Source organism: Lithobates pipiens, unplaced genomic scaffold (genome assembly GCF_037356315.1).
Source record: "Lithobates pipiens isolate NorthernLeopardFrog02 unplaced genomic scaffold, aLitPip1_a1.2 Scaffold_28, whole genome shotgun sequence".
NCBI lineage: Eukaryota > Metazoa > Chordata > Amphibia > Anura > Ranidae > Lithobates > Lithobates pipiens.
In genome coordinates this window covers 148,950,846-148,966,278 of record NW_027507789.1, presented here as the reverse complement: position 1 = coordinate 148,966,278, position 15,433 = coordinate 148,950,846, and the positions used below count along the sequence as shown (strand labels likewise).

The 15,433-nt window shown below is 48.8% G+C and overlaps 1 protein-coding gene across 1 annotated transcript in view; it reads right to left on the bottom strand.

Moving 5' to 3' along the window:
- LOC143934906 (avidin-like) overlaps positions 1-14,004 on the bottom strand; it is a 17,904-nt gene extending 3,900 nt beyond the window's left edge. Inside the window, exons 1-3 of the mRNA XM_077458476.1 lie at positions 13,929-14,004; positions 10,873-11,056; positions 2,098-2,142 (exon numbers count right to left, since the gene is read on the bottom strand). Coding sequence (XP_077314602.1) covers positions 2,098-2,142; positions 10,873-11,056; positions 13,929-13,994 — 295 coding nt within the window. The 5' untranslated portion in view covers positions 13,995-14,004. The remainder of the gene's footprint in view (positions 1-2,097; positions 2,143-10,872; positions 11,057-13,928) is intronic.
- Positions 14,005-15,433: the final 1,429 nt, after the last annotated feature.

Here is a 15,433-nt window from a genome sequence, read left to right as displayed (position 1 = left end):
AACCCCCCCATAGCCTTGAAGGCCAAATCCATGCGTCTAGAAACCTGCGAGAAGTCCGCATCTACCCAAGGTTTCTTGCTCCACACTTCAGTCCTTATCCTCAAAAGGGAACCTTCTGAGGGACTTGGAGAAAAAAAAAGGGGCCCTCTCTGGATCCTTCCATTCTTTTTTTTCTGACTCTGAAAAGGACCCTATGGACAGGAAACACCCTGCGTTTTGCTTCGTCCATACCTTGGTACATCTTGTCGCGAATCGACAATTGTACTTTTTCTTCCTGGATTTCCAGAGTAGTGTAGATTGCTCTCAATATGGCATCCACCTCCTCTAGTGATAGCTTGTACCAAGAGGTTCTGCTATAGTCTTCCTCTTCCGAGTCTTGAGACAAGAGTACTTCCCCCTTCGTCACCCGAGTCTTCAGTCTCCACTGGTCTAGACAAGGATGCCTTTGGACTAGGTAGTGGATTCTGGGGCTCAACCTGATTTGTTGGTTTTTGTATCAAAAATGGACCTGACGGAACTCAACGAGTTCGTAAGCCCCTTAGCAGAGAACAGGTCCTTGTATTGTTGGGACGTCTCCTCCACCAACTCTTTGATACAAGTTCTGCACATCGCCTTCTGCCAGGAGTCTAAGGGGGTTCTTGCAAGGAGAACATTTCCTCTGGCTTGTTTTAGATTTTCCTAAAACGACATTACAGTTTAAACTAAACCTAGTGTCCCAAACTGCTAAAAACACCACCAAGCCAGTGCAGAGACAGACACCCAGTCCATGCTGCAGGGTCTGAGCGACATAACCTCTGACTCTGCAGACACAGGCTCCCATCAGGGAGGAACAACAACCACAAACACAGGCCATAAAGTAAAGAGGCACTACTGTACCCCTCTTACCTGGGATTGGCCGGTGCTAGGGGCACCTGTCTCCACCATAGCAGTTTTGTACTCATCCATCTTGACAAGGAAAAAACAACAATCTGGATGTCAAACTTTCAGATCTTTGAATTTCCTGGCCACTGGGTCAGCGCTGGCAGGAAACGGAGGACCGGTCACCTGACCCACCCCTTAGTCCCTGCATTCCAAGAGCTCAGAACCAACAGAGCCACACCCCCTCAGGAAGTCTGCATCGCCGGAAATGGCCCTCTCGCCGGCTGGGACCTGGATCCGAATGCAAAGACATGGCGTTGACCTTAAGCGACCCCCACCTGCTTACCAAAGCCATTTCTGGAGCGAACATAACGTGGACTCCAGGCACCAGACGCTCACCACCCCAGGGTCCTTACTCCCCTGAGATGGAGAGACCGGGGACACCAGGATACCCCTCACGCCTGGGGGGGAGGGGGTGGCTGCTGGCTGGTCACAGGACACTTAAAAAAGTAAGCAAACGGTAAGCCTGCACTCTCTGGTTCCAGGCACATGCTTCCACCATGAAGGAAACAATAACTGAGGCCATGGTGGAAGGGGAGGAGTTTTTAAAGTTAGCATGCGTTTCCTGAGAAGGGGGAGCTGCGCTCTATCCAGGGTTGTTCTGAAAGGCAATTTGAGAAAACTGAGCACTACAGGGTGTATTGAACAAGGCATGTTTAGTCAAAACAAATGAAGCAAGAGGGTGGATAGGTCATTAGGCTTCTTTCAAATTCAAGGAGGAAACTTTGTGGTTGGCATTTCTCAAAGTCAGCCCCATAGTTATTCAGAAATTATATATTTGGAGTATTCCACCCACAATCTCAAAGCACAAAATAAGTGGGGGTGGTTATCAGGGTTTTATCCAAGATTCGCATTTTTTTTTTTTTTTTGGAAACAGTTTTTACCACTGCTATTCCTTTATTCTGGCTTTTAGAATTTACAAGATGCAGCGATTTAGAAATTAGATAGAATGTTTAGCAGTGAAACATTTTGAAAGATAAATTGTGCATTTTTTTATGCAATTATATAGATCAAACCAAACTGAGGGACACATGAGGAAAGGTTCCAAATCAGGGACAGTTGGGAGCTATATTTAAACCATAACCACCTCCTTTCTTTCCACTTGTTCAGTACATCAAATATGGCTTGGTCACACCAGCAGGCTTTTCAGTTAAATCACATGAAATATTGTTCTCTCACCTCCTCCTTTCCAGCTTATAGACATGCTAAATGTTGGCTCTTTCCCTTTCCCAATTAGTGATGGACGAACTTCCGACGGGACGTTTCGCGAACGCGAAACGCGAACGGACACAAACGTTCGCGAAAACGACCGTTCGCCGCGGGCTCCATTGACTTCAATGGGAGGCGAATTTCGCAAACCTTTAGGTCGAATTTGCGGCCACGGGGTAATTATTAGGGGGTAGCACGTAGTCCCACCACCTGGACAATAGCATAATACATGTATGAGGTGAATTTGGGATCGATAACTACAAGCATTTTTTTTTTATTTGGGAAATTGTTCTGACAATTCAGGACTATGGAGCTAATGAAGGCAATGGAGGAGAGGGAAGGTCAGGGACCAGGGTAGGCAAACAAGAGGGTGCAGGAGATACAGAGCACTGACAGCAGCACCGTAATACAGAGCACTGACATCAGCACCGTGACATACAGCGCTGACAGCAGCTCCGTGACATACAGCGCTGACAGCAGCTCCGTGACATACAGCGCTGACAGCAGCTCCGTGACATACAGCGCTGACAGCAGCTCCGTGACATACAGCGCTGACAGCAGCTCCGTGACATACAGCGCTGACAGCAGCACCGTGACATACAGCGCTGACAGCAGCTCCGTGACATACAGCGCTGACAGCAGCTCCGTGACATACAGCGCTGACAGCAGCTCCGTGACATACAGCACTGACAGCAGCTCCGTGACATACAGCGCTGACAGCAGCTCCGTGACATACAGCGCTGACAGCAGCACCGTGACATACAGCGCTGACAGCAGCTCCGTGACATACAGCGCTGACAGCAGCTCCGTGACATACAGCGCTGACAGCAGCTCCGTGACATACAGCGCTGACAGCAGCTCCGTGACATACAGCGCTGACAGCAGCTCCGTGACATACAGCGCTGACAGCAGCACCGTGACATACAGCGCTGACAGCAGCTCCGTGACATACAGCGCTGACAGCAGCTCCGTGACATACAGCGCTGACAGCAGCTCCGTGACATACAGCACTGACAGCAGCTCCGTGACATACAGCGCTGACAGCAGCTCCGTGACATACAGCGCTGACAGCAGCACCGTGACATACAGCGCTGACAGCAGCTCCGTGACATACAGCGCTGACAGCAGCTCCGTGACATACAGCGCTGACAGCAGCTCCGTGACATACAGCGCTGACAGCAGCTCCGTGACATACAGCGCTGACAGCAGCTCCGTGACATACAGCGCTGACAGCAGCTCCGTGACATACAGCGCTGACAGCAGCTCCGTGACATACAGCGCTGACAGCAGCTCCGTGACATACAGCGCTGACAGCAGCTCCGTGACATACAGCGCTGACAGCAGCTCCGTGACATACAGCGCTGACAGCAGCTCCGTGACATACAGCGCTGACAGCAGCTCCGTGACATACAGCGCTGACAGCAGCACCGTAAGCAGCCCCAGGAGGAAGTCAGCACAGCACAGGGATGGTGTGATCCCCTCATAATAAGAACCCCCAGGAGGAAGTCAGCACAGCACAGGGATGGTGGGAGCCCCTCATAATAAGAACACCCAGGAGGAAGTCAGCACAGCACAGGGATGGTGGGAACCCCTCATAATAAGCAGCCCCAGTAGAAATATGACACCGCTCAACCTCTTCAAAGAGGAGGGTAGGGGCATATAGTACGGTGTGCTTTTTTGGGTCAGGGAAGTGAGCCAAATGAATTAAGAAGGTCTGTGTGCTTGATTCCAAAAATTGTTTATAGACATATACATGGTCTACTGATCACATGTGTTGAATTCCTCCGAGATCCATGCCTCATTCATTTTTAGAAATGTGAGGTAGTTAACACTGTGGTGAGCTAGGCGAGTACGCTTATCGGTCACAATCCCCCCTGCTGCGCTGAACGTCCTTTCGGACAGGACACTGGATGAGGGGCAAGCCAACAGTTCGATTGCAAATTGGGCAAGCTCTGGCCAGAGGTCAAGCCTGCCCACCCAGTAGTCTAGGGGTTCATCACTCCTCAGAGCGTCCACATCGGCCGTTAACCCAATGTAGTCGGACACCTGACGGTCTAGGCGTTCCCTGATGCTGGATCCGGATGACACCTGTCGATGGGTCGGCTGAAAGAATGACCTCATATCCGAAGTCACCAACACATCTTCAAACCGGCCTCTTCTTGCAGGCGCTGTTGGATTGGTACCCGCAAATCCTTCTCTGGGAGTGGGAATTGCTCCTCTGCCAGCGCACGCAAAAGCAGAATGCAGCATTTCTCGAAGCAAGGCCTGGAAGTGCTGCATTCTGACAGCCCTCTGCGACGGCGGTAACATTTCCGCCATTTTGTGTTTGTACCGGGGGTCTAAGTACGTTGCCACCCAGTACTGGTCCTTGACCCTCATGCTTTTTATACGGGGGTCCCTATTAAAACACTGGAGCATGAAGGCCCCCATTTGCACTAAAGTGGAAGCGGTGTGGTGGCCTGGCTCCTGCTCATCATCCAGGATAATGTCGTCCTCTTCATTCTCCTCTCCCCATCCTCGCACAACAGGGATCCCAGAAAGGTTTAAAGCATGCTCTTCTTGCTCCTGCTCATCCGCCCCGGCACCATCCTCCTCTGACTCCTCATCAGACTCCTGTTGTTGACTTGTCTCAGATAGAGTAGCCCCCCCTGGGAATTCATCCAGCATTGCGACTTCCTCATCTTCCCGCTCCTGCTCCTCCACAGCCTGATCAATGACACGACGCAATGCACGCTCCAGAAAGAAGGCATAAGGTACCATGTCACTGATGGCGCCATGGCTGCGACTGACCAGTTTGGTGATCTCCTCAAATGGCCGCAGAAGTCTGCATGTGTCGCGCATGAGCAGCCACTGGCGCGGTGAAAAAAAACCCAGCTCCCCAGAACCGTTTCTTTCGCAGAGTTCATACAGGTAGACGTTAACTGCACGTTTCTGCTGGAGCAGCCTATCAAGCATATAGAAGGTTGAGTTCCATCGCGTCGGGCAATCGCAAATAAGACGTCTGACCGGCAGATGGTGTCGCCGCTGAATGTCAGCAAGGCGAGCCATGGCCGTGTAAGATCTTCTGAAATGGGCCGAGATTTTCCTTGCCTGCCGCAAGATGTCCTGGACCCCAGGGTATTTGACAAGGAATCGCTGCACGACCAAGTTTAAGACGTGTGCCATGCACGGCACGTGCGTGATTTTGCCCTGTTTCAATGCGCTAAGCAGATTGGCACCGTTGTCACACACCACTTTACCAACTGTCAAATTGAGCGGTGTTAGCCACTCATCTGCCTGTGAACGCAAAGCTGAAAGGAGTGCCGGGCCAGTGTGGCTCTTTGCTTCCAGGCACAACAGACGCAGCACGGCATGGCAACGTCTCACCTGGCATGTGGAATAGGTTCTGGGGAGCTTGGGCGGTGCAGTGGAAGAGACGCTAGCAGCGGAAAAGGAGGAGGCAGCTGAGGAGGAGAGGGAGGAGGATGGAGTAGGAGGAGGAGAAGAAGAGTCAGGCCTGCATGCAATCCGTGGCGGTAAAACCAAATCTACACGGGTGCCACGGGTTACATGCTTGACGGCCGTCAGAAGGTTCACCCAGTGGGCAGTAAAACTGATATACCTTCCCTGCCCGTGTTTGCTAGACCACGTGTCTGTGGTCAGATGTATCTTGGCACCGACACTGTGTGCCAGAGATACATTCACTTGCCGCTGAACATGGCCATATAGCTCTGGGATGCCCTTCTCTGAGAAATACTTCCTTCCTGGGACCTTCCATTGTGGTGTTCCAATGGCCACAAATTTGCGAAAGGCCTCCGAGTCCACCAGTTTATATGGCAGTAGTTGGCGGGCTATGAGTTCTGACAAGCCAGCCGCCAACCGTTGGGCAAGAGGGTTATCCGGCGTCATCATTTTTTTACGCTCAAACATTAGGCCCACGGAAGCCTGCCTTTTTGCAGAAAAATGTGAGCTTGGCGTGATGGAAGGTGGAGTGGAGGACAATTGTGAGGAGAGAGGAGAAGGAGAAGTAGAAGACGAGGCTGGACGGTGAGAGCCTGCAGTGTGGCTTTGTGTGTTCCGTTGCTCCCACTGGGCTCGGTGATGGCTGCTCATGTGCCTTCTTAAGGCGGTCGTCCCTAGGTGAGTATTGGGCTTACCGCGACTAACGCGTTGACTGCAAAGATTGCAGATGGCAACGCTATTGTCAGCAGCGGACACGTTAAAAAAAGCCCACACTGCGGAGCCATGTGCCGGTGTCCTGGGAGCGCCAGATGTGACCGTACATGGTCGATGACTCGCTCCTGATACATTTGCAGTCTGCTTTGTCCCTGCTGTGCAATGTAAGTCATTGCTGCTTCTCCTCCCTATCTGCTGGTCCATATCTCCCTCTGAACTCCCCTCCTCTTCCTCTCTTGTGGGCACCCACGTGACATCACTAGACACGTCATCATCAACGTCACCTTCCCCACCGCTATAAGTAGAGTAGGCAGCAACACCGGGGACCAACCTCCTCCTTGGGCTGATCTGGGTACTGGCGTCAGACTGCTGAGTAGCGCTTGTTGCTACCTCCTCTTCCTGATCCAATACCAAGAGTGGCTGCGCATCAGAAATGTCCTCTTGATATGGATCGGAAAATAATTCCAGTGACTCAAGCGGAAGGTATGTGGTGGTGGTGGTGGTGGTCGTGTTGTTGGTGGTAGTGTCTTTGGGGGTGCACATAGCAGAGAGTGAAGAAGAGGGTGCAGATCGAGAGGATGAGGAGGGTGCAGAAGAGTAAGGCTGAGCGAGCCACTCAACCAAGTCTGGTGCATCCTTTAAAGTAATTGAACGCACCTTCTGCAACTTCCCACTTTGGCTCAAGCCTGTTGCTCCTGCCCTACCCCTACCACCCCTGCGGAAGGGCCTGCCTCTTCCTCTGCATGTCATTTTTTAAATGACCCTGTGACAAAACTCTTAGTCCCTATACCGCTGAAGGACTGCTGCAGTATAGGTGAGCGGTCAGCAGTGGTGCACGTCAACCCTATCTATTGTGGACCTATAGCGGTCCTTACAGAACAGCAGACTGTACCGCACTCAAGCCTATGTACCGTAGCACCCTATACCAAGTTACCAGTCCTTATAAGAACTTTTGTGGACCAAGCAGGTTGTGTATTAGTGTTTAGCAGACTGTACGTCAGTCCCTATACCGCTGAAGGACTGCTGCAGTATAGGGCAGCGGTCAGCAGTGGTGCACGTCAACCCTATCTATTGTGGACCGATAGCGGTCCTTACAGAACAGCAGACTGTACCGCACTCAAGCCTATGTACCGTAGCACCCTATACCAAGTTACCAGTCCTTATAAGAACTTTTGTGGACCAAGCAGGTTGTGTATTAGTGTTTAGCAGACTGTACGTCAGTCCCTATACCGCTGAAGGACTGCTGCAGTATAGGGCAGCGGTCAGCAGTGGTGCACGTCAACCCTATCTATTGTGGACCGATAGCGGTCCTTACAGAACAGCAGACTGTACCGCACTCAAGCCTATGTACCGTAGCACCCTATACCAAGTTACCAGTCCTTATAAGAACTTTTGTGGAACAAGCAGGTTGTGTGTTAGTGATTAGCAGACTGTACGTCAGTCCCTATACCAATGAAGGACTGCTGCAGTATAGGGCAGCGGTCAGCAGTAGTGCACGGCAACCCTATGTATTGTGGACCGATAGCGGTCCTTACAGAACAGCAGACTGTACCGCACTCAAGCCTATGTACCGTAGCACCCTATACCAAGTTACCAGTCCTTATAAGAACTTTTGTGGACCAAGCAGGTTGTGTATTAGTGTTTAGCAGACTGTACGTCAGTCCCTATACCGCTGAAGGACTGCTGCAGTATAGGGCAGCGGTCAGCAGTGGTGCACGTCAACCCTATCTATTGTGGACCGATAGCGGTCCTTACAGAACAGCAGACTGTACCGCACTCAAGCCTATGTACCGTAGCACCCTATACCAAGTTACCAGTCCTTATAAGAACTTTTGTGGACCAAGCAGGTTGTGTATTAGTGTTTAGCAGACTGTACGTCAGTCCCTATACCGCTGAAGGACTGCTGCAGTATAGGGCAGCGGTCAGCAGTGGTGCACGTCAACCCTATCTATTGTGGACCGATAGCGGTCCTTACAGAACAGCAGACTGTACCGCACTCAAGCCTATGTACCGTAGCACCCTATACCAAGTTACCAGTCCTTATAAGAACTTTTGTGGAACAAGCAGGTTGTGTGTTAGTGATTAGCAGACTGTACGTCAGTCCCTATACCAATGAAGGACTGCTGCAGTATAGGGCAGCGGTCAGCAGTAGTGCACGGCAACCCTATGTATTGTGGACCGATAGCGGTCCTTACAGAACAGCAGACTGTACCGCACTCAAGCCTATGTACCGTAGCACCCTATACCAAGTTACCAGTCCTTATAAGAACTTTTGTGGACCAAGCAGGTTGTGTATTAGTGTTTAGCAGACTGTACGTCAGTCCCTATACCGCTGAAGGACTGCTGCAGTATAGGGCAGCGGTCAGCAGTGGTGCACGTCAACCCTATGTATTGTGGACCGATAGCGGTCCTTACAGAACAGCAGACTGTAACGCACTCAGGCCTATGTACCGTAGCACCCTATACCAAGTTACCAGTCCTTATAAGAACTTTTGTGGACCAAGCAGGTTGTGTGTTAGTGATTAGCAGACTGTACGTCAGTCCCTATACCAATGAAGGACTGCTGCAGTATAGGGCAGCGGTCAGCAGTAGTGCACGGCAACCCTATGTATTGTGGACCGATAGCGGTCCTTACAGAACAGCAGACTGTAACGCACTCAGGCCTATGTACCGTAGCACCCTATACCAAGTTACCAGTCCTTATAAAAACTTTTGTGGACCAAGCAGGTTGTGTGTTAGTGTTTAGCAGACTGTGCGTCAGTCCCTATACCGCTGAAGGACTGCTGCAGTATAGGGCAGCGGTCAGCAGTGGTGCACGTCAACCCTATCTATTGTGGACCGATAGCGGTCCTTACAGAACAGCAGACTGTACCGCACTCAAGCCTATGTACCGTAGCACCCTATACCAAGTTACCAGTCCTTATAAGAACTTTTGTGGACCAAGCAGGTTGTGTATTAGTGTTTAGCAGACTGTACGTCAGTCCCTATACCGCTGAAGGACTGCTGCAGTATAGGGCAGCGGTCAGCAGTGGTGCACGTCAACCCTATGTATTGTGGACCGATAGCGGTCCTTACAGAACAGCAGACTGTAACGCACTCAGGCCTATGTACCGTAGCACCCTATACCAAGTTACCAGTCCTTATAAGAACTTTTGTGGACCAAGCAGGTTGTGTGTTAGTGATTAGCAGACTGTACGTCAGTCCCTATACCAATGAAGGACTGCTGCAGTATAGGGCAGCGGTCAGCAGTAGTGCACGGCAACCCTATGTATTGTGGACCGATAGCGGTCCTTACAGAACAGCAGACTGTACTGCACTCAGGCCTATGTACCGTAGCACCCTATACCAAGTTACCAGTCCTTATAAAAACTTTTGTGGACCAAGCAGGTTGTGTGTTAGTGTTTAGCAGACTGTGCGTCAGTCCCTATACCGCTGAAGGACTGCTGCAGTATAGGGCAGCGGTCAGCAGTAGTGCACGGCAACCCTATGTATTGTGGACCGATAGCGGTCCTTACAGAACAGCAGACTGTAACGCACTCAGGCCTATGTACCGTAGCACCCTATACCAAGTTACCAGTCCTTATAAGAACTTTTGTGGACCAAGCAGGTTGTGTGTTAGTGATTAGCAGACTGTACGTCAGTCCCTATACCAATGAAGGACTGCTGCAGTATAGGGCAGCGGTCAGCAGTAGTGCACGGCAACCCTATGTATTGTGGACCGATAGCGGTCCTTACAGAACAGCAGACTGTACCGCACCCAAGCCTATGTACCGTAGCACCCTAGACAGACCAAGTTACCAGTCCTGATAAAGAGCTTTGTGGAACAAGTGAGTTGTGAATGATTAGCAGACTGCAGCAGAAGGGCAGCAGTCAAGTATAATATTCTTTCTATATTTGGAAGAAAGAATATTATACGTGTACAAGCCTATTACCGTACCACTGATACCAGTCCTGAAAAGAACCTTTGTGGAACTAATAGTAACAGCAAGTCTTTAAAATTATCCTCACTGCCTGACACACTGCTTCCTGCCTGTCCCTATACAAATTGGCAAAAAAGAGTAGGCTGGAACGATTAGCTGGAACAGCTCTTTTGTGGACCTGATAGTAACAGCTAATGATGATGATGATGATGATGATGAAGAAAGACTAATCTGGCTGAGCTGTCCCTAAAATAGCAGCATACAGCGCTCTGTCCCTTTATCTAAACTGACAAAAGAAACTCAGGCTGCTGACCTAACACCTATACCAGTCCTGAAAAGAACTTTTGTGTACCAAATAGCTAGCGTTTTCTCTGTCCCTACTCCACACAGGATCCTTTCCCTACAGTGACAGAAGAAAGAATGTAAAATGGCCACCGGATCGGGTGTATTTATAGGTTAGGGGGAATGTCCAAGTGTCCATGAGCTGTCATGTCTCAATTGGTTGTCCTGTAACACATGATAAACGTGTCACGAAAGGTTAAAGTTCTTGTATACATTAAACACGTAAGTCCGCCGGGGCGAACGACGGAAAAAGGCGTTCGAACCCGCGGACGGCGAAAGTCGGAAATTCGCCGCGAAACGACCGCCGGGCGAACCGTTCGGCCATCACTATTCCCAATGACTCCAATCAGCTCTCCAATCAGCTTTCTGGTCATCATGTCGCCTTCACCCCCTTCAGAGAGCATCACAGAAGAGTGCAGAGAACCACCAAGATGAGGACCATCCATATGAAGTGTGAGCATTGACCCCAATGTATTCAACCACACACCAGTCATGTTACACTGTGTCCCCTGCTGGAAAAACAAACACCACACACACATTTTAGCACTACAACATTCAGAGAAGTCTGTCATCAGAGCATAAGTGAGGCTGCTAATCCTGAAGTCTCCTTTATGGCCAGTTCACACACCATAGAAAAACAGTCAAGATGCATTCCTGCATGGACTTTTTTTATGCGTTCCTGTGCAATGGTTTCCAGACTGTAGCCCTTTGCTTAGGGCATGCTTGTTTCGAATTGGACACAGTCAGGGACGTCTTTATTATTGATTGGACCCTGGGCAAACATTTTCTTGGGAACCCCCCAAAAATGCAATTTTATGCTCTACCTGCTCTGAGTCTACAATAAATAGCAGCTGGACTCAAAATCAGTTTACTGAATCAGATTAGGCAGCAATTACAGCACACGACTTCTGCTTGTTGATAGGTTGCTAAAGGTTATAGCACATCAGGGGATCCATGAATAGACAGATAACGCCAATGTTATGGGGGGGATTTTACACTGACGACTAATGTAATAGGAACATTCAACATAACTGAGACATTTAGCCTGCGTTCACATGTGTGTAGGGAACGCATTCAAAATCGCTTTTCGTGACACCACAGAAACATGCTGCCCTTTAGTAGATACACAGCACTGCTATTAATTAAATGACACCCTCATGCATCTGCTGATATGTGCGTATTCACATGCACCACATTCCCAGTGCTGTGGCACCATGGTATTTTGAAAAAGGGTTTCCGCCTCCAATTTGCAGAGCAGGCTCATGTTAAGCTTAATGACCTCAGTTGTAGGCAGAACTTTCAAGCATGCCCTTTTGCCTCCCCAGTGGGCAGCATTCAGCAGAAGGATAGGACCTCAAGGGGGTATAAATATACATAGCAATGCAGCCAGTCCGTGGCCATTTACATAAATGCTGCCGCTATTTACATGTAAACACAGGGTCTGCAGGTGAGTAACTTGTACACAGCATTAGACAGAGCAGCATTAATAACACTTCACACTGAGATAATGGGACACAACACGGGACTAAAACTTTAAGGGAATTTGAACTGGGATAGTTGACAAGTATGAGGCAGTTGCTTTGGGCCCCACAATGATGGAGCCCAGGGCAGATGCCCCTTTTTGCCCTGCCTTAAAGAAGGCCCTGGACACAGTACCAAAACACATACACACCTTAGAAGCAATAGTAGCTGCATTAGTGTGGCCTTCAACACATCTAAGGAAACCCCACCCCCAGAATTACTTAATAGGCCCATTTCACATGGACAATCCATTCAGGTACACCTGTCAGTTTTTCAGGCAGACCTGAATGGATGCCCTCCCTGCGCAGTGTGCAGACAGACCTGTCATCTTCCTGCTCAGCGGAGATCGCTCCAGCGATCCCCGCTGAGCAAGTGGAGCTCTACGAGGCAGATCAGCACTGATCCACCCCATGTGAGAGGACCCTTAATCTGCCATTAGCAGACTTGTCCTAGAAAGACAATTCCTAGGCCCCTTTCACACAGGCTGTCTGATCAGGTCCACCTGTCAGTTTTTTCCAGTGGACCTCAATGGAGCCTCTAGTCACTCCTATGGAGTGGCAGATGTCAGTGGTGACATGTCCACTGACACCCGCTGCTATCCAATCCAGATGGAGGGAGACCCAATTTTCCCCATCCATCTGGCAGATCGGATGAAAACAGACAAGCGGTCCATTTTCATCCCATCACCCCATATAGGAGAGTAGGGCTCTGACAGGTCCATCCCTTCAGTGAGCAGAGACCGACTTGTCATCTGCCTGCTCAACAGAGCGATCCCCCGCTGAGCAAAGCAGAGTCCACCAGGCGGACCACCCGTGTGAAGGGATCCTTACTTTATTATCCTGGCCATAAACAGTTAAATTTGGCTGTTTTAGCAGAGGCCAGCCACATTGTGATGATCTTTAAAGTGATTGTAAGCCTGTTCTCTCCCCAACCCCCTTTTCCCCCCCCAAAACAAACCACGTTATACTTCCCTCCACTGTGTAGCTCGTTTTGCACAGGGTGGCCACGGTCCTTGCATGCATATCCCCAAGTCCAGCATTCTGCATCCATGGACTCAGTTCAGCGTAATTGAATTTGATTGACAGCAGTGGGAGCCAATGGTTGCGCTGCCATTAATCCATCCAATCCAGAGTCAGGACCCCATGCGGTGAGGGAAAGCACGTTTCCTGAGGTGCTTTACAGGCACTATAGCACCTATAAAGAGCCTCTCCTCACCCTCCAGTGTGAAAGCCCGTGTGCTTTCAGGACAGAAGCAGCAGCAGCGGGGGGTTAAAAGCATCCCACTAGCAGCCAAATAGCACTGCTAAAACTACGGTAAAGCACCACTAAAAATAGCAGCACTTTACCGCCAACACCCCAGTGTGAAAGTAGCCTAATGCATTAAGGTGAAATGACAGGAAGGCTTACCACCTTTTAAGAAGAAGTTGGATTGTTAGACAGGCTAGAAAGCATTGATCAGGCACATCTGATGATCAGTGAATTCTGACAGCAGAGAATCCCACTGTCAGAATAAAATATAACCAGCACAATAAAATATAACCAGCACCACAAAACATTTCTGAAGCCAGGCAATTAGCATATTATAATCCATCCTGATGCAGACTATTCATTTGTGGATGTTGTTCTCCAATTATAGAATTGGAAACACAAAGGCTGTCTAGGGCACACATAACCCATTCAGTGCAATCAAGGAATTCAGTTTAGTTCATAAGCACCAATGACTACCATCATTCTAGAGCTATGCAACATCACATGCAAGCACTTTTCACATTCCACAACTACTATACCATGGAGTTTGGAAACAAAGAAGTGACTGCTAGCTAAATTTCAACAACAGACACATAATGAACATGAAGAACCTACCACATCACTGCAGTATAAGCTCAGTGCCACTAAACAGACCACAACCCCTTTCACAGCTCCCACCATTATGTGGCTCCTTTGGGCAGTCCAGAACTAACACCACACCTGAGAAGTCCCTTTTAAATCACAAAGCTGCCTATATCATCAGTAGTTTCTAATCACTGATTTATTAGACAATTTACTATAACAGGTGAGAGGGCTGATTCAGAGCCATACATGTCTGTGATTAGATTTACACAACAACCTTTTATCTAATTTTTTGCATTTCCACTATTGGCCTATTTACTGGTCGATAACTTTTCATAATTTAATATAATGATTTATTACATATATTGTTTTTTTTTATAAAAAAAAAACAAGGCTTTCATTTTGGCAACATTGTCTTGCAAAAACTATTTTATTTTCTATGTGATTTTTTGCTAAAAATACATATCACAATTACAAAATAATTTTTTTCAGTTTTAACCAGTGCTAGTTTATAAATAAATAGTGGTATACGGTTTATTGAATAATTTGTGCCATTTATAATGATATTGATTTTGTGTTCCAAATCTGGTACTTGCAATTGAAACAAAAAAGCATTATTAGAAATGTTTGCACATTTTTGTGACCCTGAGAACGAATAAAAACGTGAAAAAAAGTTTTAAGGCATTTACTACCACTTTAATGGCAAAAAAAAAAAGAAAAGAAAAAAAGCATTAGAAAAATAATACTTAGGCTAAGTTCACACTTCTGCGTGTGGCTGCAGGGGTGGGAATCACATCTGTTCCCGCACCCACACATCTCAGCAAGCAGCGCATTTGCGAGTGTGGGAACCACAGTGAAATTGCATGGTCAAAAAGACCATGCGATTTCCCGGCGGCTGTTTTTTTTTTTTTTTGCGGAAGCACAGGCATTCGTTTGGTGGGCTGCCGTGCCCGCACAAACGTGGCCCACACAAAATGCAGATATGTGAACGTAGCCTTAAACACTATCTTCAAGTGTAATTTTACACAAGTTCAGCTGCTTCTCCTTAGTGGTGGCTGGTGTTTGTTTCTTTTGGGGGGGTGGCAAACAATCCTCCCAATGCCCCCCAACAGCGGCTTCTCTCTGGGCTGTGGACGGTTGCTTTCTCGGTTCCCCTGCGTATCCTCCCTCCTCCTTCTAGTGGCCAATCCGATTGGATCTCCTTTTGGCCAATCGGGTGACAGGTCTCATGATCTGCTTCCTGATTGGCCGAGAGGAGAACCAGTGTTACAATAGAGACTATTAATCGCTATTGTAGCACAACTGGGTGGGCTTCGGGTGTAGTGCTCTGCGCTCCAAGCCCACCCTTTTTTGAAGCCTATTAAAGCCTCTGGTTCTAATTATGTGTTTAAAAAAAAAACCCTGATTAGAATCCATGCGTCCAGCACCCTGCATGCAGATCAGGGGGCCAGATGCATGGATAGGGGGGCGGCGCTACATGCACCCCTAATGGATGGGGCACCACTGCTTCTCCTGCTGTGCCACAATGCTGGGACTTA